We start from the raw sequence: 25,491 nt of genomic DNA, 5'->3' as shown, positions 1-25,491 counted from the left end.
TGTGTTATCTTTGACTAATATTTAAACTTGTTTGATGATCTGAAACATTTAAGTGTGACAAACATGCAAAAAAATAAGAAATCAGGAAGGGGGCAAACACTTTTTCACACCACTGTAGCTTCCAATAATATGTCACTTCGGATAACAGCGTCTGCCAAAATGCATAAATGTTAAATATAATTTTTTTTGACTGAATTAACAATCAAATATGGCATGTATCAAACCTGCTTTTGTGCTCTTCAGGTGCTTTTAATGGATTACCTGGATGTCAAAAACACACGTAGTGCTGCAGAACCTTCCGCCCAGCTCTCCTACGCCAGCACTGGTGGAGACTTCGGAGCATTCTTCGCTAAGAAGAAACCTCAACGACCCAAACAGTCTCTGTTCAAGTAAGTGTGTTCTTGCAGGTGGATTCAGAATTAGGGCTTTGCTGTAGCTATATTTAAATGTTTTCACATAGATGCATTTGTCTGGGAAAGGTTAGAACAGTGGTTCTCTGCTGGTTTTGAATTTACATTATACACACATTGTGGGCGACACAAACCACTTATCTTTGTACATGGACCCATATTCAACGTAGTCTGGGTTGTATTTTTGTGTACCTTGTGTAATTTGGCCCATGGTTTTCAAGTATGAGGGCATGTCATGTCTGTCCATGTTGGCATCTGACTAATTTGTCTAGGTTATACTAAGTGACAGATGAATTTGCGCAAAAAATAGTTTAGAGTTTGATTAGACACACAGCCTTTGACGTCAAAAACAAAAGATATGCAAAGCTTTTTCTCCTACCTTTTAAAGCTGCTAAACCTATTTATTTAACTATCCTAGCTATGCACAATTATATAGTTAGTTGAATTTTACAATTTGTTGTTATTAAGAATTTTACAATTTGTATTTAGCAAATAAATTTCCCCCCTGCTGTCTGTAGCCATATCATAAAAAACCTGTGACCCATTTTTTGTGTCATGACCCACCAGTTGAGAATCACTGGTTTTTGAAAGGAGACGGGGCTAAGTTTTCTGACCACGGGATCTGTTTTTTTTCTTCTTCACACTTAACTTTATATCAGATATATCATATTTAAGGTTTACTAAAATAAGAGAGCCTGTGACCTACTTTGGTGTGAGCTTTGACCTTTTGAATGCTTCCTTTTGCAGGTTTGAGTCTTCCTCCCACGCCATTAGCATGAGCGCATACCTGCGAGAGCAACGTCGGGAACTCTACAGCAAAAGCGGGGAGCTGCAAGGTGAGTAAGAGAGAAAGGTTGAATGGAGGGTCTGGAGAGTAAATCGGGGATGGCAGGTGCAGTGTGAATTGGATGGAAGGAGAGAAGGAAGGAGAGAACGATGATGGAGAGGATACGTTGAAGTTATTGGGGTGAACAGTCGCTTAGCAATGTATCATCCACCTGTTAGAGTCTTCTCATTTCTCTCTCTCTCTCTCTCTCTCTCTCTCTCTCTCGACTCTACACACACAAATGCACACTCACAGACACCTTGCTAGAGTTAGACAGACATACTAGGCAGTAACTCTCTCTCCTTTCTTCTCGCACTCTTCACAATGACCTTGCAGTTTCAATCAGTAGTGCTTGACAGTTGTGTGTGCCTTTTTGTTTTTCTTCTTTTTTTTCCCTCAAACAATCCCTGTGAGACACACTTTCTGTGAAATGATCTAGAGAGGGAGCACAAGGTGTTCAGAAAAGAGAAGTGAAGGACACATAGAGGGATAGAGGTGAGAGGCAGATGCTTCTCACACCATTCAGAAGTATAGACTTTTTTTTGTTTTTTTTTTACTTGAGAGAAATTTTTATAGTTCTGCACTACAACCCTGAACTTTAAGGAAAATAAATCACAAGAAAAACTCTCCAGCTCTCTTTTTACAGGCTTTTGTGTCTTTTGATATAAAGATGGAGGATGCTTTGATATTAGGTTTTCTCTCTATAGTGAGGCGACTTTGCAACAGAGTTAAGCTAAGACAAAAACTGTTGATTTGGTGTGCTTTCACTCAAACACTCTTGGTGTGGACACGAGTCCCGTTAATGTCAGAGTTTGGTTTGTTTGGTTGGTGTGAAAGGAGTTTAACAAACTTAGGTGCTCCGGGACAGTTAGCAATTGATATACTAAAGCAATATGTTCTAAATTGCAGGAGTGGAATTGTATTAATTACATATTATTATAAATAAAATCATCATATGGTGGACGTGTGTCTGTGTGGGAGTAGACATCCCAACTGTTAGTTGCAAAATGGTGTGTGTGGTGTCAGTTAGCTACTGATACTGATTACAAAGGTGGACACAACTTTATAACTTTAATTTATTTCACAAACATGTCACTTTTGTATAAGGAATATGTTCTTTGTAGGATTTACATTTCAGATTTCATGTTACTATGAGTGCACAGGCATGCAAAGTCTAGGCATGTCATAAAATATCTATATATCGATTATAGATCATCACATTATTTTATCGATATATTTTTGAGGCATCAATATATTAACAATAGCCAACATTTAAATTAAAAGCCTAATTTGTGTGCTTTTCAATTCACTCAGTTGGTCTTCTGTTTAATGTCTGGTGTAATAGTGTTGGGAAACCACAAGGGGGTGAAAAAACATTTACTGAAGCAGGTCGCAAGGCACAGGAATCATAACATTGGATGGGCATTTTAGAGCTCCTTGCACAGGATGCATACACACAAAAGTAACAAAGATTTTTGTACTTAAAGAATGAAAGTGACGTTGATGAGTTTGCAGGTTAGTGTATGAAACTGGTTTAACTGCACAAACTGAATGATTAGAAATTATTGTCAAACCACAAAAAGACACACTTGTTACTAAAAATACGTAGTGAGGCTATATGAAAGATGTATATACACAATATATCATCCACTGATGGCTAGAGTAAAAAGTCGTTGTCCTTTGATAATGATTTGGGTCCAATTTAATGGAAAACTATATGAGTTATGCTCCGTGGCACTGCAGATATTTGAGCAGCCTCCAGAGACGGCAAGTCCGTGGTGTGTGTGTGTTCATACCTTCATAGAAAATAATTGTTTTGAATATTAGAACGCGGCATGTCTTCCGTCAGACATGTCTGGTGTGCAACCTTCTTTAATTTACCCTGCCACTCACACTTTACCAAAGTTGTGTTGAGAAATACTGTATGTCTGAAAACAGAAAGACTATTGGGCAACAAGCAGCCTGATTTATATCTGTAAAAATCCTGATACATTTCGATAATCATTGGGAAAATCTTCTGATTATCGATGTGTGAAAAAGGCATCGATCCCAAGCCTAGCAGAGTCCAAGTAAAATTTGTGAACTGAAATGATGTGGCTTTTTTTTCTAAAATGAAGCTCTTTACAAATTTGTGGGTTCCTCAACTCATTGCTTAACTATAATTACTAAAACTTAAACCAAAACAAATAAAAACTAAATAGAAATACCATGAAAAATGAATCTGTAACCATTAAAAACATTGTTAAAATGAACTAAAACTAAACTGAAGTGTAAAGTAATTTTGAAAACAGTATTATATTAAACTACAATAACCTTGCTTTGCCTTTCACATGAATGGATTTTTTTCCATACTTCCCCAGCTCTTCAAATATGATTTCATTTGATAGCGAACCTCCAATCAAAGCTGAACCACCAAGCACAAGAAGATCGAGAGGAACATGCAGATTAACATGAGATATTGAAGTAAATGGGCTTCTAAGACTCTCATGGTCTTTTCCTTCAGATGCTTCAGAAGTGAAAGGAGGAAAATATTTGATTGGTTGAGCACCTCGCACCGCCAAATGGGAGATAACATTTCCACTCTTCATTTGTCCCATCACAATGCGGTCTGTCTGTTAGCTTAAAGAACGAAAGGAGATTGAAGGGACAAAATAATTTAACAGACGGAATAAGTCGACTCAGTGGAGGGAGTGAGGATAGGGTTGAAATTCATTGTTTCCATTTCGTGGGCAGAGGTGCCATTCATGGATTTCTTAGGGAATAAATTAGAAATATAACAATGTGTATTGAAGCCAACACAGAAATGTTTCTCCAGTTTTTAATTAAGTTTGCAGACGTGCAAAACTAAAGCATTACTGCCAGATGGTCTGACATCTGACCTGACTGAATGTTTTTAAAGAAATATTTAAAAGTAATTAAATGATCCATAAATAAGCTACAGGTCTTGCATTTAGTATAATGACCTCTCAGCTGCTTACTCTTACAATATGCCAAATATATAGGAATTCAGTATTATGTCCAATCTGTTTGACAAGCAAGTCACTGTGCAAGCCTGAACTATGCAGATGTTTAAACATTTCTGCCTTTCCAGTGCAGTGCAGTTGGCAGTAAATGCATGACTTGTTGCAAGTTTGGGTGGGCATTAATACTCAGAAGTGACAGCAGTGATCGATCATGAAGACAAATTAATGGTGTGACTTGATTTTTATTTTTTTAACCTCAAAACAATTCACACCAATCAAAGTCCTATTACAACTATAAGCAAGAGTGCAAATATGACTTCTCTCTGTAGTCCTTGATGAAACTTAGCGGACTCTGTCTGGGGTAGATTACCGCATACCGCATTTCTGCTCATTCTCTTTGTAGCGACTGGTTGCCAGAGGTATCTGCTGAAGGCTTAAAGGGATAGTTCACCCAAAAATTAAAACTCTCTCATCATTTACTCACCTTCATGCCATCCCAGATATGTATGACTTTCTTTCTTCTGCTGAAAGATTTTTAGAAGAATATTTCAGCTCTGTATGTCCATACAATACAAATGAATGGTGACCAGAACTCCAAAAGCTGCAAACAGGAGATTTATCCAAATGACTCCATTGGTTTAATCCATGTCTTCTGAAGTGATCCTTTTGGTTTTGGTTGAGAACAGACCAAAAATCACTCCTTTTTCACTATAAATCTTGCAATTGCATTCTCTAGGCACAATCATGATTTCAAGCTTGATTACGCTTCCTTAACGCACGTGCAGAGCACCAGATGGCGCTATAGGAAGTGTAATCAAGCTTGAAATCATGATTGCCAAGGAGACTGCTGTCAAGATGTACATTGGGAAGGGAGTTACATTTTGGTTTGTTCTCACCCAAAACCAACTGGAGAAGACGTTGATTAAACGTCGTATGGTTTCATCTTTTGAGTTAGTTCAACACTGAACCCTTCTCCAGTGATATGAAATAGCAAAACACCCCCACAAATTGTACATGTGTTGTAAATACTAAATTGCTTTACCACCATTACTTGGAGCGGAATGACTTTGGAAGTGCTTTGTACAGCTACAATTATGGTTGTGTGCGATGTCATGTAAACCGTCTCTGAGCCAGCGTGTGTGTGTTTGTGGCAGTCATTATAAAAGCACACTCAAAGCCTCAATAGCTTAATACCGCTTTCTCTCCTCCAGCACGGCTCCTGCAGATCAATTAGTCCTCAACTTCCTTCTGAAGAGTTCATAACTGCTTTAGTTCTCTCTCTCTCCCTCTTTCTCCTTTCTCTCTCTGCTTTGACTCTCTCCATGTTTTGGAATTTAGCATAATTTTTTAGACAGGTATTGTAGGAGAGTGAGAGTGAAATTGTAGGGAGAGAGGGGGTAAAGAGATTGGTTTGAACTCAAACTTGCATCCCTTGTATGAGTACCAAGGCTCAATGTTTCTGGAGCACATACTGTACAGTGCCCCAAAGAGAGCGAGAGGGTGGATCATGGTGAGTGGCTGGGCTGTGGGCGGAGAGCTGTTGTCTGACGCTCTGATTTGTGAAGCACAATAGGGTTAGGAAAGGTGCAAATGAAAAAATCACTCACCAGTGGAGAGAGGACGTGTGTATGTGGGCGTATGTAAAAGTGTGAGTGTATGAGTCTATGTCAGTTTTCTCTACACTAATGAAAGTTGGGGTGTTTGTGCATAGTGACAGACAGTCTTCTTAGGAGTCTTTCTGTCAAAAGCCTCTCTAGCCGTACAGACACTTTACCAGATCACACACACTCACTATCACTAAGGAACATTTGCTATGAGACCTTTAAAACTTTTCAAAGTCAGAATGCTGATCAAGGATCAGTTCCTGTCCCCTTATCTAAACAGAGACTAAATTCTGGATCAGCACTGGAACACAGAAGTGTTTCATTGGAATGTCCTTGCTTTAAACATTGCTGAAGCTTCAACAGCAGTTCAGATATATCAAAAGACTCCAAAATGGTTGACCTTCTTCAAGCCCATCAGTATTTGACTATAACTGACCTTGCAGTAGAGCTCAACATTGCCCAACCACTTATTCAGCCATCTGGGTTCGGGAAGTATTTTTCCCATTCATTGTTCCCATAGACTTTTCATAAAATCGTTCATAAAAGAGTTGTAAGCCATGAGCCAAACCAACCAGCTCTGAGGTAAATCACAACATCACAAACTTTTTTTTATTTATTTTTTTAGGCAAAAAACATATTTGAAATTCGGACAAAAAGACAATGGTACAAGAGTGTGTACTTTCCATCTTTAATGAGGGAACGGACTACAATCCCATGAAGCATTGCTAATTATGTCATTGAATAAAAAATTATGGGGATATTATGGGGAAACTATTGATTTTAGGTTGTTGATTATAAGTATAGAAACAATGTATTTTACTTTTCTTACAAAATATTCCGATATGTACAAATTAAAAAGTAGTAAGGTTGAAGAGACACCAACGTTTTACGGGCTTGTTTGGCTGCGATTCTCTTACTGGTGAAACTTTCTCTGTGGGACCATGGGTATTGTAGTTGTTTATAGTGAATTCCGCTATCAAACATGATTTTTAAACAATAAAGTTGATATAACGCAGACAGATGGCTTCAATGGAAGTATATACCATCGATGAACAACCTCGGAGCTCATGGTAGGTCTGTCTTTAAAGGTTTATAAGTTTTATAAGTTGAAAATCAATTCATCAATGGATAAAATAAATGGGATTTTTACTTCTGGGACCAGACTGTTGCACTCTATTATGATACATTGTATTCAGAGATAGAACCTGAAATTAGATTAAACTTTATATGTAGGAAAAAAAAAGAAAAGAAAATAACCTTGGGGAAAGTCGTCCGTCCGTCTATCCATCCATCCCTTTTACACAACAAGACCTAATACACTAATGCAATGCACACCTTTTTTTGGTCCTTTCTTTCATGACCTTTTATTTTTATAGCTGTTGATTGGCGCCATATCCTCTGTATTCAGCAGTGGCATTTCTTAGTGTCTGTTTTAGAGCACCAAAGACAGTATGCAATCAGGCATTCCTACTGAGAGTCATAGAGAGAGACAGATAGACAGAAGCAACAGGGAGTATTGTTAGGTGTGATTGTTGAAGAGGGACTTCACTGTTTGACACACAATCAAAGCACGCTTGATGGACATCAAGGAGAGGAGTAGGAATGACAAGGAAAGGTCACGAGTCTGTTTCCATCCAGACGAAACACACCTGTAAATGCCTCTAGAGACAATGGGATTGATTTCTATGATTGTTTTGTTTATTTACACATGATTTGCACATCACACACAGAAATAAGCATTGTTATGCCATAGACTTTTCACGTTGTGCTTGATCCTGTGTGTGTGTTTGTGAAGTCTGATGATCTGTGTGCTAAATCAGGCTTGATGGAGCCCAGAGACTCTGCGAGAAGATATGACACTCCATACGGCACATAAGAGTGAAGCTCTTTAAATGCCTCTTTAAATAAGATTGCATGTTTATGTGCCCATATGTTTGCAAAGAGAATGAGTGTGTCTGTGGCTGTAGCCCTGATCAGTTGTTATACACCTGATTTACCTCAATATATACTAATGAGTATATAACCAATAGATCTGGCTGGAGTCTTGATAGCCACGGATGCTAAAAAGTCACAGCTCTACCTAAAACTGAGGAAGAGCGGAAGAGAGTGCAGGCAATAGAGAAATGAGCAATTAAATTTTTGATGTTTTCTTTTGTTCTCTCATTTCATTTGTTCCCAGGGCTCCTCATCCGGCACTCCAAATTAAATCCAAACAAATAAAAGAGGGTGCTTGTGCTGGAACTGCCAGCTGTAGATTGTCTGCAGAACTCTGCAATATACACTTCATGCCAATCAGCATCCTGGACTTTGTGTTTGTAAGTGTGCTGGAGTGTCATTTGAGCCATTGGGGCATCCTCAACTATTTAAATCCTGTTTGAGTTGCTGGAACACTTGGACCACTGATATTCATTCCCTAATTTACAATGTTATCCACCTTAACCCAGGCTCACACTACAAAACAGAAGCTCATCAACCAAGTCTCTGTCTAATTTGCAACAAAAAGACCCAGATTGCAATGACAAGTTTCAGACCTGTTTGAAATCTAGCCTACCAGTCGTCAGGACCATGCACTGTCTCCGACAAGAAAGAGAGCAGCAGTGAGCAACCTACATTGTGATTAGTAGTGTACAGTGCTTTTCATAATGTCGACAATACAACATAAAACAAGAAACTGTAAACCTTTGTTTTGTACACTGTAAAAAAAAAAAAAAAAAATCTGTTAAATTTATGGGAAAAACCTGGCAGCTGTGGTTGCCAGAACTTGACCATAAAAATGTTTCAGGCATTACGGGTGTCATTTTGGTGCCTGAATATTTTACAGTTTACAACCGTATGTATCATTAAATGATACAAGGATAATAAAACAACCTACTGGACCTACAAAAAATCAGCTTTGCACTTTTGAATGTACTGTTAACCACCATAGTAACGCAGGTGGTGTAAAAGAAGGCCACTTGATGATTTGAAGTTCATTACGATTGCCCTTTCCAGGAACAAAGACCTTTGCACATGTGTAGACACTGCACAATGTCACTCACAGAAACACGAACCATCATTAGGGTAACACATGTATAAATAATGCTATAAACATGAAAAACTAAAACTTAACAACATAAAATATAACATAAAACACCACAATGTACATACGTGATGTCAGTATGAGAAAAAAACAGCTATTTCAATAAGATAAAATCAAATGTGATGAGTCACGCAGGGATTGTTGATTTTTGATTATTCAATGTAATTTTAATAACAGTTTAACGTAAACGTTCATTAATTGTCTTGATAGACATAATACACATTTTTACTGTTAAGTATAAGGTAATTCATAATTTTTTTACTAGGTCTGGGTATCGCCTGGCACCTCATGATATGATACGTATTGCAATATACACGTCATGATTCAATATATTGCACCACATCACAATATCATAATTTGATTCAATAGACCTTTTTCATAGAATGTGATGAAGCGTTTCCGCCTTATTTATCAGCGTAAATCCCTAATTTTTTTGTATTATACATTTTTTAAATATTGAGTGTAAATTTATAACATTATGCTTTGTGTTATATTACCCTGGAATTAGTTTAAAAAAAACGAATTACCACAGCTGCAAGGGGGTTTCGATTACAGCTGCTGAGAGAGTGACAGTAAATTTGACATCTTCTCCCATTTTACTGTCTTCCACCGCTCTCTATTTTTTCCTCTTCTGGAAAGTCATTCAAATGTAATAGTGGTCTTGGTCTTGGAGCAAATGGATAAGTGAAAATAATATTTGCTGTGATCTCCCATTCACTCCCATTCACCGCTGTCGAAGTTTACCCTGCAAACGTTTACTTCCGTGTTCGAAATCCCGGAGTGTGAAAAAGGTCTATTACAAATCAATTGCAATAAATTCCAATTCATTTGGGTATATTTCAGTTATATACTGATGTCTGATGAAGAGCATTTACCTCGAAACATCACGTTTTTGTCTGTTGGTGAGCTCATTAAATTGATTTGGAAGTTACAGTGTGCCAACTTTGTTGTGTGTTTACATTATATGAATACACAAATAGTTTAATATAGATATCGACACGAGAAAAAGAATCACAATATATCGATATTTGAATACTAAAAAATACATATCTTGTTAAATATAACATAATTTTTTCACCTTATATGATAAGTTAACCAACTAGTTAACCAATTAACAGTTTATTTTTACTGTAGCATTTTTCTTTTTCTTTGTTAAAAGACAAAAAACAAAACAAAAAAGCAGTTACAGTGTAGTTTGTGTTTGGCCTTAAAGTTAAAGTGAATTGTCTTTTGCAACCCAGTTTAGTGAGAAAATTGTAGTGCATGACTTGATTTTATCCATTGAGAATGGACTGGATTGTGAAAAGTGGTTGACATACCAAAATGGAGCCGGAACAGAATGTGAGTTTGCTAAATGCCTACATAGTAGTTTGTTTATTGGTTAACATTAAGTCGTTATTAAATTTTCATTAAAGATTATAATGCATTTCTTACAGATTTTCATTGTTGAACAGCATTTGGATGCAGATGCACTGCCAGTTTTGTATACTTCTGCTAGCTTTGAGATCAAAAAGTTAAATACTGAAAATCACACTTTCCGTAACTCTTACACTCAAGTCCCATCACATTCTGAAATTATCAGTCAGCTTGTGTGCGGTCTAGTTGGATGCTTCATGTCCAATCTGCTTCCCAGTAATTTTATTGCAGAAGCTGAGTAGGGTTTAAGCGGCATTACTGCCGGTGATTGTGTTGTTTTTTTTTGTTGGGGGGCCGTCTGTGATGAGTGGAGTCCTGAGGTGGATCTCATCAGGGACACATTATTGAATTACTGCAGTGGTGAGATGAGATTGGCCTGTGATTGGCTGAAATGGACTTGGAGAGTAATAACATATCAGTGGTGCTGTAGATATTGATAGGAGAAGGTCTTTCGTTCTCTCTCTCATCTTCAAGCTTTTGAGACAGGAAATGGGTAAACATTTAGTTCTTGCAATATTATATTTATTTGCTTGATTTTAATTAAAAAAAAAAAAAAAAAGAAGTGGCTTGGTTTATATGATGAACCCATATGTCAAGCGTTTGAAGTAGAGAAGTGACCAAAAGGTGAAGAGAGACAGAGAGCTGATGAAACATTTACAAATATTCTTGAAGTTCTCTGGTTTGTCTTAAGGGTAGGTAGTAGCTGTTATCTGACAGAGGGCAGACACATAATTACAGACTATGTCTGTGTGTTTCACAACCTGTGCTAATTTTAATCAGTGGCAAGGCCGTCATCACCATGAAAGAGAGAACGAGGGAGAAGTGGAGGGAGAAAGGTGAAGGAGAGGACAGAGAACACGGGTGATGATGATGTCTGGAGGAGTGGAACAGCCTTTTAAACACACTCACAATCACTGGCTGACTGATTCTGAATCAGTGGGGCTTGAGAGGGCAGCAGAGACCTGTATTAGTTACACTGTTCCTGTCCTCCAATCACAGTGAGCCTCAACAGTGGTGGACAATGGGAAAAGAGAGAGACAGAATGAGATGGACGGACATGCAGACCACACAAAGAAAAACAGACAAAAACAGACAAAGTAGTATTATTATCGTTTACTGAAGCAAAAAGAGAAAGTAAATGAAAACATCTTTGAAATAATAATTGGAAAAACTGAAACTAAACTAAAATATATATTCATGACTTTAAACCTAAATAAAGTAAAATAAATACCACAGATTTATTTTAGTTTAAGTTTTTTTTTTAATACAGAGTATATATTATAACTAAATATACTGAAAAACGAAATCTAAACAAAAACTATAAAAACAAAAGTTGATCATCTCTCAAAAAAAATTCAGCACATTTTTAAGATTTACGCATTTCGATTGTATGACAATTGATTGAAGATTGTGTTTTACATCAAACTGAAATGAGCATTAGGGCTGCAACTAACAATTATTTTGATAATCGACTAATCTAACAATTATTAGAATGACTATTCGACTATTCGGTCGATTATTGCAACGATTAATCATTAGCTCTTAACTGACTATTCAGCTTGTGCCTCGACCTAAAAGGTTGTATTAAACATGCTTGCTAACAATAAAGAGGACAAAATCATTTTTTAAAATTCATGATCCTTGAATTTTTATTATGATTAATTCATTAAAAAATTCATTGCAAAAAAATCCTATTGTTATAAAGCGTTTTTGTCTTGTTTTCATTTAAAATTATCTAAAAATCCTTTAAACAAGAAACATTTACTTGAGAAGAAACATATAAGATATTTAGACTTGCTTTCAGAGTATGTATCTTAAATATAAGTGTATTTTGTATAGGTGTATTTTTTCACTTGTTCATACTTCTGCCAGTGCAGTAAAGACTAAATATACTGTAAAATATAAAGTCTTAATATCTTATATGTTGCTTTTCAGGTAAATGTATCTTGTTTTAAGGATTTTTAGATATTTTAAAATATTAAAATATGTTAAACATTATATTCTACATTCTCCGATAACAATGTTTTCTTCTGCAGTATAGCTCCTAAAGTAAATGTACGTAAAGAGTTTTAGATATTTATATTTAGATATTATTAAGCAAAAAAGACAAATCAAAAACCTTTTTTTTTTTGCATTGCATTGCATTGCATTATGGTCGAAGACTACTTCGTTAACTTCCATTCATCTTTAACTCACAAAAAAACAAACACTCTTCTTAATAGAGCTGTGTATCGCAGATTTTCTTTACGATAAGATACACACCATGACACATACAGTATATTATGTTTCACTACATTGCGAGCCATCATGTTACAATCTAGCTGCAGCAAGTGGGCGCGAGAGGGTTTATCAGCCGTGAGAATTTTGAAACTCTCTCTTGCTGTTTTTCACGCGACTCATATAAGTGGCTCTGACCACACAGAGAAATGTCAGTTTCAGAGTTTGAGCTTATTTACACAACCGCTTCCTTATTATTTAAACTTTAATAAAGGATGCATTTAAGATATAACGCTGGGGTGTTACATTTTTAAATGCTCTGTGAGGTAAGTTTTGCTCAAATGGAACGCCAGGTAAGGTGCTGCTTTATTTCACGTCAGGATGACACTGTTTCTGTATTTACATATTTTGTATTTTTGTACTATTATTCCCTCATACTTTGCGATCTACATCACCTTTGAGGCTGTTTCGAAGGTTTGGAGTGTGTCTTGACAGTGAGCTGCGTTTTCTTCCTCCCTTCATTCAGGCACGAGCGGCAGTGCTGCTCTCTCCTGTCATCATAAGAGTTTCATATGATCTCATGTTATGTTAAATGAGATCAAACGACTATTCGACAACGACAACTTTTTTCGAAAAATTTTTATTGTCAATGTTGTGGATAACGTCGACTACTCATTTCAGCCCTAATGAAAAATTATAATAATCTACATTATAATAAGTTAAATATAAAAGTGAGGAATTTAAGTTTCATTAAATACTTTACATTATGTATATGAGCTATAACCGTGCGCTACGTTTTATCCCATTTTCATGAGAGCGCTAATTCTACGTTTCATGCCAGCGCAAAGCGCAAGTGGGCGTGGGTGGGAGTGTTTGCGCTAACTGTGGGTGTATGCATGCGATTTCACCAAACCCCCTTGTGCCTTGACTTAGTACATACTTCACTGTAAACCCTAATTCTAATGCTAATTCTTTTGAGTAGGGAAAAATTTAATCATACAAATTAGTTCAAATAAATTAACCTTGATGAGTATTTAGAACTTTCTCTTTCTTTTGAGTTCACAAAACTTACACCTTTGAAGTAACCTGAATTGTTTAATGTTTTGAATTTAATGAACTTGTCTCTTTAAATTTACAGGAACGTAAATATAACTGAAAATGGGAAGGGGATTTTTATTTCCCAGCATGCTTTACATGACACTCGACAGGGAGAGTAAATGTTAAAATTAAGTGTTATATAGTGTGTCTTTGTGCAAGATGAATGTAAAGGGCGATACTTGTCAGTGTTTAATGTTTTATTGGTGGTTTAGAAGAGTTTCTGTCATGTTAAAGTTTTTGGGGGGTTACCATTATGGTGAATAGTGGAGCTTGAGATTAGCTTGAGGACAGCTACAAAATTAGATCGTTTTACAATATATTGATTTAATTGTTAAGCAATTGCTATGATAATCAAAGCATGGTTTATCCAGTTAGCATTCATTCAGCATGCTAATGTTCGCTGTACTAGTTTGTGCTAGCTAGTACTAGCTAAAAAGGTTCCCTTTACTTGACATATTTATGTTGAGCCTACATGGTGATTTACAATTAAATACCATTAAAATGCACGAGTTAGCTTACTCAATATTTCAAGTTAAGAAAAAAAAATCAATATGCATGAGTAGTACAAAATCTAAATCTTACAGTTCTGCTTACTTAAACTTGTAATTTATAAACGTAAAAAAAAAAAAAAAAATGTAGTTCTGCTAATTATTTGGATTTACAGTGTTGCACAAAAATACCAAAACTTCATGGCGATGCCCAAGGGGTGCTCACACTTCTATGGCATGAGATCTACTTTTTCATAATGCCATTATTGTAAGATCTACCATGTATTGTAGGCTGTGTTTTTACCAAAACTTCAGTAGTCGGTACATGTGTACCAGTGAATTCTGACGATTCTTGATACCAAAACTAATACTAACTAATTTGTTAATTAGGTAAACATTGTTTTAAGTTCTGAAGTAATTATTCAGAACAAGTAAACAACAGTAATAAAATAAGAACAAAGAAAACAGTGCTTACATTTTCTAACAGCAGTATCAATATGTATTCAAGTATACGTTCAGAAATAAATAAATAAATAAATACCATAAAACTGAATAGATCACACTGGTTTTCACTGCATGATTATAATACAGTAATATTTTTAAAGCTACTGAAGTCATCCAGCCAAGAGCAATAAATAGTCTCGGTTCCCTATTGTTGTTTGATTAATATTAAAGTCTAATATTAATACGGGCAGGTCTATCACACTTGTATGTTTACTTTAGAATTTAGTACGAATTAAAACTGATTGTGTTAATACCTTGTACCAAGACAGGCATTTTACAATGTACGGTCACACTGACGCGTATCTGCATTACCATGAGCGCTCTTACCGCACACACACATTAGCACTCACAGAGAAAGTAGGCGTATGTCAGGCCGACAGTGTGTGGGTGCGAATTTCTGAAATGTAGGATGGCAAGGGGATGGGTCCTTTAAATTTATGAGGAAAGCGATACCTGATCAGTAGAAGAAAATATAACCCAACCATAACCCTACCCATAAACATAACGCTATCCAATCAGATATTGTTTTTCTAATAAATATGAATGAGTCTTCCCCTGCCATCCTATGTTTCGGAAATCCGTTTGCAGGGGAGCCGAAATAAGGAAATAAAACGTGATCTTTAAGATTATCGTTTTTTGTGTAGTTTATATCCCTTTCCCTTTTGACCTCTTAATGAGATCGACCAGTGGTTGTCTTGCGAGTGACTGATGAGCACCCCTGACTTATGGCAAAGGGCTGCGCTTAGCACTAGCGCTCTTAAAATAGGGCTCCCTGTGTCAAAGAGAGTGATACCGAGAAAAAAAACAAAAAACAGAGAGCAAGTCATATTGAAGGAGGCAAAGTTGTATGTGTGCTATTAAAGGAATGAGTGTCTGATTGGTATCTGGTTGGCTTTGTGTTTTTCTTTTGTAATGGTGTCAAATGAAGCAGAATGATGGATCAATAATCAGGAAGTCCAGACCTAGATATATTTTTTTGGGAGGAGGAGAGCAGGTTGTTGCTCTAATCAAGAATCTCCTCCACTACCTCATGTTACTCAGCTGAAGTAAAAGTACTCAGCTGAAGTAAAATACTATTATTTTATTAGGAAAACGATTCCTGATTGGATAGCGTTACATTTATGGGTAGGGTTTGGGTTGGGTTATATTTTTTTCGATCAATCAGGTATCGCTTTCCTCATGAATCCCTCATTGCAAGCCTCCTTACATGCGCAGTTAGACCTCTGCAAATGATCCAGAATGCAGCAGTGTGTCTGGTCTTCAACGAACCAAAGAGAGAGCATATCACACCACTCTTTGTCTCTACATACTGGCTGCCGTTTGCCGCACGTACTGTATAAAATTCAAGGCTCTGATACTGGCATACAGAACAGTCACTGGATCTGCTCCAGCAGAACTACATTCCCACCAGAAGCTTGCGGTCGACAAATGAGCGGCGCCTTGTTGTACCAACACAAAGAGGCACCAAATCACTCTCCCGGACTTTCGGCTTCACTGTACCTCATTGGTGGAATGACCATCCCAACTCCATTTGTGAAGCAGACTACCTCTTTGTCTTCAAAAACACATCTTTACCATGAGCACTTGACCATACACTCATAATATATATATATTTTTGCATTCCAGTCTGTCTTGGATACTATTGCAATTTAAACTTTGTAATGCAGCACATTTCTTACTACTGTCTCCTTAAAATTAATTGCTTCTGACGTTTTATTCCTCTTGTGAGTCGCTTTGGATAAAAGCATCTGCCAAATGAATAAATGTAAATGTAAAAGATTTGGATTTATAGATCAGTTCACTTAGAGTATGCCATCTCTACTGTCTTATTGTAATTTGTTTTGAGCCTGACTTTTGTTTATTGGCATTAAATGTGATCCAAATAAAGTCTGGTGCAGCTTATTCTGGCGAAGGACTCTTAGACAGACAGAGACCATCTGACTAACCACAGTTCGTTTTGTTTTTCCGTGATGTTTAGGAGTGGGCAAATCTGCATTCAACATTATTGCAATATGACATCACCAATAATCTCACAGATCTACTGTAAATTTACACATAGCAAAGCAGAAGATGCATTTGTACTTGTGGATATCTGTATTACTTGCTACTAAGTGCATCATACAAAACTCGTAAAAATCAAAGATTCACCATCACACACCTTTTTTTTTTTTTTTGGCTAATCTAAGATTTGAAGTCAGGTTGATTTAAAGAAGCTTATGCCACTTTTATTCTGGAAAAAGTTGATAGGATACAGGAGATTATGGGAGCAAGAAAGAGAGGAGGAATGAGATAAGGACATGACTCAGGATGGATTTAAACCTCTGACTCCCGCAAGAGCACCGCAGCTCAGCATGTCTGCAGCTTGTGCACTAACCGCTAAGCCTCTGACATAAACAGGTTGTTGTGATCCTGCTGCAAAGATTCAAAGCTGTCAACCCTGCCTCATTTAAAATTAATAAATGAAATCATCATATCGAGAGACATTGCACACCATGACACAATTCATAATTAATCCAACTCAGTTTTTACAATTACATATTCATTTATTAATTTGTTTAATTGTCATCTCAGTACATTGTCAACACTCTGGGCTAGTGCTCTCTGCTGTCTCCTTGCTGGGACTAGAATATTGTTCCCTCAAATGAGTTTTAATAATAGAGGAGCCTCATCAGAAGCCAATCAGACATGAAGACATGGCAGAATAATTATAACAAGGCCGACTGGGAAGTCATGAATTACTGAAAATTGGCCTAATCTTTTTAGAGTTCGAGGTTTCTGCCTGAAAGTACTGATTGGCCACACACACAGGAGAAACTTGGCAGCTGGTATGGGTTTGCAGTGTGTAGTTTGCTTTGTCCGTGTGTGGCGGCTCTGTTGATCACTCTGTTGAGAGACTGGCCCAGATTACTATACTCAGAGCATGCATGTGTTTTGGGGAAAAAAATAAAATCAGTGTAATCAATTGTAGTTATTATTATGTGTAATCTATTATTTATTCCTTGAGCGTTTTAGATATAACACTATATAATAATTTTGCATGCTAAAAGTCTAGTGTGACAGTCACTTTAAGTGACTTGCTGAACATGTTAAAAAGATCTGCCGCAGAACTGTGTCATACTGCAGTAGGATTGATTTTGCCGTTGATGTCCCAAATGCGTATGCACACACACACACGCACACACACTGGCTAGGTCAGGGTTGAATATTTGGATTACAGAAATATTATGTCTCTAATATTGACACTCATTTTAAATGAGTGATCACAAATCTGTTTGTGATACGTTTATGCTGCCACAGTTCAAACACACACACACACACACACACACACACACACACACACACATATAGCACACTGTTCAGCTGTTTGCACAACCTCACACAATGACATGCATTTGTTCTCAAATATCTCTCTCCCTGTTTCTCTCACCCTCTCCCATACACAGATGAAACACATACACATAGAAAGATCCAGTGGGACATCTGGTATTAGTGAAGGCACAACACGTTTCTCTGCTGTAGATCTGGCCCGGGACAGAGTACATCTTAGATCAAACCATTTCTAATCAAACCCACGAAAGTGTAGCTAATGCAATTTCACTAAGTCACTGACTGGCTTGATTACATGAGGGCTGACATGAGTGGGAGGTGTCTGTGTTTGTGTGTGCGCGCACACACACACACACACACACTCTCTACTCATCTGAGTGACTTACACAATACATGCACTTTCTTGTAAGTCACTTTGGTAAGATAGCGTCTGCCAAAAACACGAATGTAAATTATATGTAAAACCATGGACACACCCGTCATCCAATCCTAGATTAGTCGCAGCCACAGGGAGCAATGCTGTGACACCTCTCATACACACTTACACGCTCTTATGCACACATAGATTATCTAAAGAAACATGCTCCGGCATAATAAAACCGGCAACAGATGTGGAGGCTCACAATAATGAAATGATAAACTAACTGTTTGTAATTTTGCATGCGGTTTCATGCAGTATATAACACTACCATAAATAAACCATTAAACCTGCACACACAGGAACTGTTGTGGATTATTCTTTTGTTTAAAATAATAGATGTTGGCTTCTTCAGCTTTTCGAGTCACGTCCAAACTAAAGCTGCAGTCACACAGATTTGAGCCAGCTAAATTATTTTGGACACTGCAACAGACAGGATATGAAGTCACGCTTGAGGGTTTTTTGTTAAAATAAATAAATAAATCACAAATAAAGTTATCAGTGCTGTCAGTTGATTAATTTATTTTTTAATCGCAATTAATCACATAATTTTTGTGTAGTTAATCGTGATTAATCACAGATTTTGGAAGTGCTGAAATTTGACACTATAAATACTTCTTTTCCTGTCAAAATGCATTTATTTCCATCTTAGGAAAGAAAACAGCATTTAACAATAAAAGGCTTTATTAACATTTTTCAAACAAAGCCTTCCACAGTATAGAGATAGAAATGCACTAACATTAAATGTTTCCCAAAGTCTAAGTGGGAAGTTCCTACAGCAATCAGGGCGTCAACACCACTTTGAACTTGACACGAAAAGTGATTGCAAACAAACACATCTCATTCTGCGTTTTTGGTGAAGTTAAGACTTTATGTGCTTCTGTGGTAATTAAAATGCTTCTTGATTTCTGTCACGAGTCCCATCTGGGCTTGTTTTGTACATCAAATAGCGTTAAAAGGTCCTTTCTCCATCATTTTATCACGGAAGCGCTGTTGTGTTTGTGTGCAGAGATTCTTTTATTTACTGAGATAACAACCTATGCGGCTCTGTCATATGAGAGAGTGTAACGGTCAACTAGTGTGTTACAACAGTAACCTTCCTCAATATGTCTATATGGGACCGCCGCGTCATGCTAAGCTTGTAGGCTCACCTTGGTAGAAGGGTTCTGGTGTGCGTGTGCATTTGTTTGTGGTGTGTCCATCAGTGTAATGACTCCAGGCGGACCAGGCGAACATATTACAAAGGTTCCGACCCTTCCAACAAGTGTTTATGCTGGTTTATGTTGTATTTTTATTTTTTTCCTTTTTCTCCCAGTTTGGAATGCCCAAACTGGGCCTCAGTCCGGGTGGCGAAGGACGAATCCAAGTTGCCTCCACGTCTGAGACCGCCAACCCGTGCATCTTATCACGTGGCTTGTTGAGCACGTTGCCGCGGAGACATAGCGCGTGTAGAGGCTTCACGCCATCCTCCGCGTCTGAGACCGCCAACCCGCGCATCTTATCACGTGGCTTGTTGAGCACGTTGCCGCGGAGACATAGTGCGTGTGGAGGCTTCACGCCATCCACCGCGGCAACCACGCTCAACTCACCACGTGCCCCACCGAGAACGAACCACATTATAGCGACCACAAGGAGGTTACCCCATGTGAATCTACCCTCCCTAGCAACCGGGCCAATTTGGTTGCTTAGGAGACCTGGCTGGAGTCACTCAGCACATCCTGGGATTCGAACTAGCGAACTAGCGAACTCCAGGGGTGGTAGCCAGCGTATTTTACCACTGAGCTACCCAGGCCCCCGGTTTATGTTGTATTAACAGTAAATGTTTTAATCGCGATTAAGAAAAATTAACATGTTAATCTATTTAAATGAATCGTATGCGTTAACGCGTTTATTCTGACAGCTCTAAAAATTATATTCAAAATGTTAACGTTTACCATCTACAAACTTTCCAACAAAAATAAAAACAAATCAGTTTTTATAATATGTATTCTTTGTATTGAGCCAAGAGCTCATTGTGATGTTTCGATCTTCAATTGGTCACAAGTCTTTTCGACATACGAATTTGCAAAACTTTAACTTTGGTACACAGGGTAATGCAAACCTGGTAATAAACCTGGTAATGCAGGTTTATTTGCGTGAGCTTGCATTTATGGTCTCCCACTTTCAGATGGGAGTGAATTGAGCACGAAGCATAGTGTGACTGCTGCTTAATATATTTTTCATTTGAAAACGCATTAATTCTGAACACCGCTTTCCTCCATCAAAAACGGAGACTTTCGAAAATGCTCTCTATTAGTGCATACTTTGGAAAATGATGATGTTAGAAAATGAAAAACTGAGTTTTCAACTGAAAAAGTATTAGTGTGGACGTGGCCAAAATCTGTCTGATGAACCAATTTTTAATAGACCCTCGTTAACAGGCACCAGAAGGATCTGAATTGGCATGAGAATTGAGACATGCCAAGCTGCCATGGAATTACCTCCTCTCTTTGATCAGTCATGATGTTTTAAACAAATTCAGTGATTAAATTTAACATAAGAATCAGCATGAGCCCCAGCAGCTGTGTTTTTTGTTTTGTGATTGTAATTGAGCCTTAATTGAATTAGCCAGCAAGAGATTGGATAGAGAGAGTGAGAAACAAAAGAATAAGATAAAATTAGAAAGATAGGAAGTGAGGAAGATGAAACTGGGTTTAATTTCTATTTCTTGAGGAGCAACTGTGAGAAACTGTGAAAAAAATGCAGACAGATAGCTTTTAGAGAGTCCCTCCAATAAATAAATATCTTTTGATTAGCACATTTGTTGTCTTAGGCCTCTTGTCTGTTTGAAAGAGAGTGAAAAGGCGTGTTCGCCCAAAAATGAGAATTTTCTCATTTACTTATCCTCATGTGCTTTAAGACCTGTATGACTTTCTTACGTTGAACACAAAAGGTATTTTATTTTATTTTTTTAAGAATATCCTGGACACTCTTTTCCTTATAATGAAAGTGAATAAGGACTGCAGCGGTCAAGCTCTCCAAAATGACAAGAACCATAATAGGATCATAAAAGTGGTATATATGCCTCATGTGATATATTTTTTGTGATCTCATGTGATCAGCTTTTATTTCGGACTGTTCCTCATAAAAAAATAAAATAAAATAAAAAAAAAGGTATTGAATGCTATTGTATACTTGGAATATAGCACATGAGTCATATAGTCCACTTTCACAATACTTTTATGTTGCTTTTTATGTAATTTTATGTATTGGAACTTGACAGCAATTTTACATATTTTCAGTTTTATTATATGGAAAAGAGCATCCAACATATTCTTCAGCAATTCACCTTTTGTGTTCCACAGAATAGAGAAAGCAATTCAGGTTGGAACGACCAGACTGATCTCACAGTGCAATTGGAAACAGTATAGGATGACTTCTCTTTAGCTAAAATCGGTCTGTGCTTATCAAAATTCGTGCTTACCAAGTAAATAATGACAGAATTTTCATTTTTGATGAATTAGAATTCATTTTAAATTAGAAAAGGGGTGGACAATAATCTTGCTACATGAAGAATATTAGGGAGAAGGAAGACGACAGGAGTATCGGCAGGAAATGCGTTTGAATTCTAGACAGATGCACTGCAGGGTTTTTTTAGTGCAGTGAAAGGTGAACACATTTCTCATTTTAAACGCTTCCTGCTTTTCACAGCAATGAACTGCGGATGACTCTGATTCCCGCTTCCTGATTAAACGCATACCCGTGAGTCCCAGATCACAACACGGACACAAATCAACTGTGAATGAAGAACATCTTACAAACACACTCATTCTCTTTCCTCATAATTTAACGGCAAGCATAACCTGTCACACGTGTGATTTATGTGTGCGACAGGAATAATCTGGCATTAATATTTGTGTTTGTTGGCCTGGACTAATTTCCCATCCCTCGGGCAAGAAGTATCATGCAACAAACAACTGACTGATAAAAGCAATTAAACCACTGAGGGCTGGTGTGTGATGTGTACGTGAGTGTGTGTTTGTTTTTGTCAGGATAGCAGTGCCCAGCTCAGTGCTGGGTGGTTACAGCAGTCTCTCCAGTGGCAATCTCAAAGGGCTGTGAAATTTTAATGAATAACATTGTCACAGCACGTGAATGATGCCAGTATGCTGCCACGGTGGCACTTATATTCACCGACCCATGAGTACACACACATACACACACCTTCTGGTCACTGAGGATTTATTTGTATAGATGACAGACTTGATTCTCTTGCTGTCAATTATATTGATTACTTGTGGATGAGTGGAGCTAATAAGGATTGGAACTCACTTCATTTTTGGGATCCCTGCCTCATGATGAGAGAGTTACACAGCCATGATTTTCTTATTAACCCTGTTAGTGCAGGACTACACACACACACACACACACACACACACACACACACACACACACACGGGGACGAGTGGGGGGAATCTTGAATGTCTCTATCCGGCTTGTATTAATAAAAACCTTTTGCCGAAATTATTTTTTTTGAAGTCAACATAAACACTATTTTGTTGAAAACAATAGTTTCTGTCTGTCTTTGACTTTCTATCATCAGAATTTGTGAGCTTTTGTTTAAAGAAATAGTTCACTCAATTTTGTCAACATTTACTCACCTTCTTTGAAACCTGACTTTTTTTCTTTTGTGGAACACAAAAGGAGATGTTTGGCAGAATGACAGACTCAGTTACAGTTTGTTTTTATTGTATGGAAAAAAAATGCAATGAAAGTGAATGGTGACTGAGGCTAACATTCTGCCTGACATCTCCTTTTGTGTTCCATAGAAGAAAAAAGTAATGCGAGTTTGGAATGACATGATGGTAAGGCCACATCCACACTAATAGGGTGAAACCTGTCAAGAAAATGTTGTGGTCATATTAACCCCCAAATAAAAAAAATAAAAAAAGAGATTATGTTTTACGTCATGTTTAACCCCAAGTTAATAAATTCTTTACAATTTAAATATATACTATATCATTTTTTTCACATTGCGGTAATAAGAATATCATAATGAGCATCTTTTATGTTCATACATAGTGCTGCGTGCTCTTCCCAAATAATTCATCCTTAGTTTCATCAGTCCATAAAACATTTTCCCAGTAGCACTGTGGAGTGTCAAGGTGGTCTTTGGCAAATTTCAGGCACTCAACAATGTTTTTGTTGTAATGGACACCATGCCTGTTAATGTTTTCTGTATAGTAGACTCATGAACAGATATGTTAACCAGTTCCAATGATTCCTTCCAAGTCTTTTGCTGTCACTAAAGGGTTCTTTTTTACCTCATTGAGCATTCTGCAGTGTGCCCTTTGAGTCATCTTGGCTAGACGGCCACTTCTAGGGAGAGTAGCCACAGTACTAAATCGTCTCCATTTATTAGTCTGATGAATATCTAAGCTCTTCTAGATAACTTTGTAACCCTTTCCAGCTTTATGCAAAGCAACAATTCTTGATCATAGGTCTTCTGAGATCTCTTTTTTGCGAGGCATGGTCCACATCAGCAGATGCTTCTTGTGAATTCTCAAAACTCAAAATGTTTGAGTGCTTTTTATTAGTCAAAGTAGCTCTAACCCACACCATCAATCTCATTTAATTAATTGGATGCCAGGTTTGCCAACTACTGACTCTATTTATCTTTTGTTGACATCATTAGCCTAGGGGTTCACATATTTTTTTCCAACCTACACTGTGAATGTTTGAATGATGTGTTCAGTATGTACAAGAACAATACTATAATTTGTGTGTTATTAGTTAAAGCATATTTTGTTTGTTCATTATTGTAACTTAGATGAAGGTCAAACCAGATTTTAACTTATACATTATAAATGCAGGTAATTCCAAAGGGTTCACATACTTTTTCTTGCCACTGTATGTCACAATGTAAAAAATCTTAATTGCCCCAAAAATAGGCTTCATTTTCTCGAGACAATATGTTATTTCTTATTTGTTTCTTTTGATTTTAGAGTAAAATAGGACCAAGGCATTTTCTTAACATATTTCGTGAAAATCATCCAATAAGTTTTCATTTGAAAGCGCATTGACTTTGCTATGTTTATGCCTTTCACCCACACCAGAAAAGCATTTTCCTCCACCAAATATGGAGACTTTCGAAAATTCTCTTTAGTGCCTCAAAATTTGGAAAACAACATTAGGGAACTGAAAACGTTTTAGTGTGGATATTTCCATTTTTTGGGTGAACTAACCATTTAAGTTTGTTTTTAAAACATTACTTTCAGTTTCATATTTTTTTCTGTATCTTTCTGTCTAGGTGGAGCTGATGATAACCTGATTGAGGGGGGAGAGACTAAGTTCCTGTGTAAACCGGGAGCCAGAAACATCACTGTCATCTTTCAGCCTTTGCTTAGGTAGGTCCTGTTCACAAATGTACATGTCAGCCCAACATGCTTTATAAACCAGGGTTTCAACAAGCGGTTTAAACTCTCCAACGTTTCCTCACTCCCTTCCGCCATAGCATGTTTTTTCCCCCGCCTTTCATATTTCTTATGGCCAGCAGCCATTACCGCATCCTCTCCGAGCCTTTGCCATTGATTTTGATTTGTTGTGACGGTATCAATTGGAGCGTTCCGTTTAGGCCTGCTTGACATAAAATTTTCCTTTCAGTCTCCTAATCTATTGGATCATCGGTCCAGTCCACTAATGCCCTGTCATATTACCGCTCTAAAACAGAGACATATCCCAAGCATGGTCATCCAGCCCACAACGTGACTGGACTTCCTAATACTGCTCTTACTTGCAATCACATTTGAGCTGTGGTGCATTGATTTTCTGTTTTTATTTTTACTTTTTCTCTCGAGATGGCCACTGTCACTGTCGCTCTCAAATGGCTCGATGTTATTTTGTTCTGGATGTAACCTCTCCTTTCAGACTCTATCTTAAAAGAGATGTTGGTGTTAATACGTGCCCTGTGGATAATATACAGTACAGTCAGCCGTACTGTACTAATGACATAGGGAAGCCTGATTTAAAAAAAGAATGCAACAAGACTGATTCAGGTTATTAGTGGTGCTTGCTAAGGCTTAGATATGCAATTTAAACATGAATTACACCTCAACGCATGAGGCTTGTTGAGGAGAGATGTGCTTTTTATTTTCTAAGCAAG

The 25,491-nt window shown here is 37.3% G+C and overlaps 1 protein-coding gene across 5 annotated transcripts in view; it reads left to right on the top strand.

The window, feature by feature from the left end:
• The window catches only part of LOC127435096 (exocyst complex component 4-like), a 176,747-nt gene that overhangs the window by 38,362 nt on the left and 112,894 nt on the right, over window positions 1-25,491 (top strand). For 3 of the 5 annotated variants that reach the window (XM_051688287.1, XM_051688286.1, XM_051688285.1), the window contains exons 8-10: window positions 244-389; window positions 1,158-1,246; window positions 24,640-24,736. In XM_051688287.1, the coding sequence (XP_051544247.1) occupies window positions 244-389; window positions 1,158-1,246; window positions 24,640-24,736 (332 nt within the window). Of the gene's footprint in view, window positions 1-243; window positions 390-1,157; window positions 1,247-7,982; window positions 9,636-24,639; window positions 24,737-25,491 lie in introns of those variants that run through there. The other 2 variants (XR_007896127.1, XM_051688288.1) reach the window with 2 other exon arrangements.

This window comes from Myxocyprinus asiaticus, chromosome 45 (genome assembly GCF_019703515.2).
Source record: "Myxocyprinus asiaticus isolate MX2 ecotype Aquarium Trade chromosome 45, UBuf_Myxa_2, whole genome shotgun sequence".
Taxonomy (NCBI): domain Eukaryota; kingdom Metazoa; phylum Chordata; class Actinopteri; order Cypriniformes; family Catostomidae; genus Myxocyprinus; species Myxocyprinus asiaticus.
Note: the sequence above shows the minus strand (reverse complement) of the source record. Positions and strands in the feature narration are given on the sequence as shown.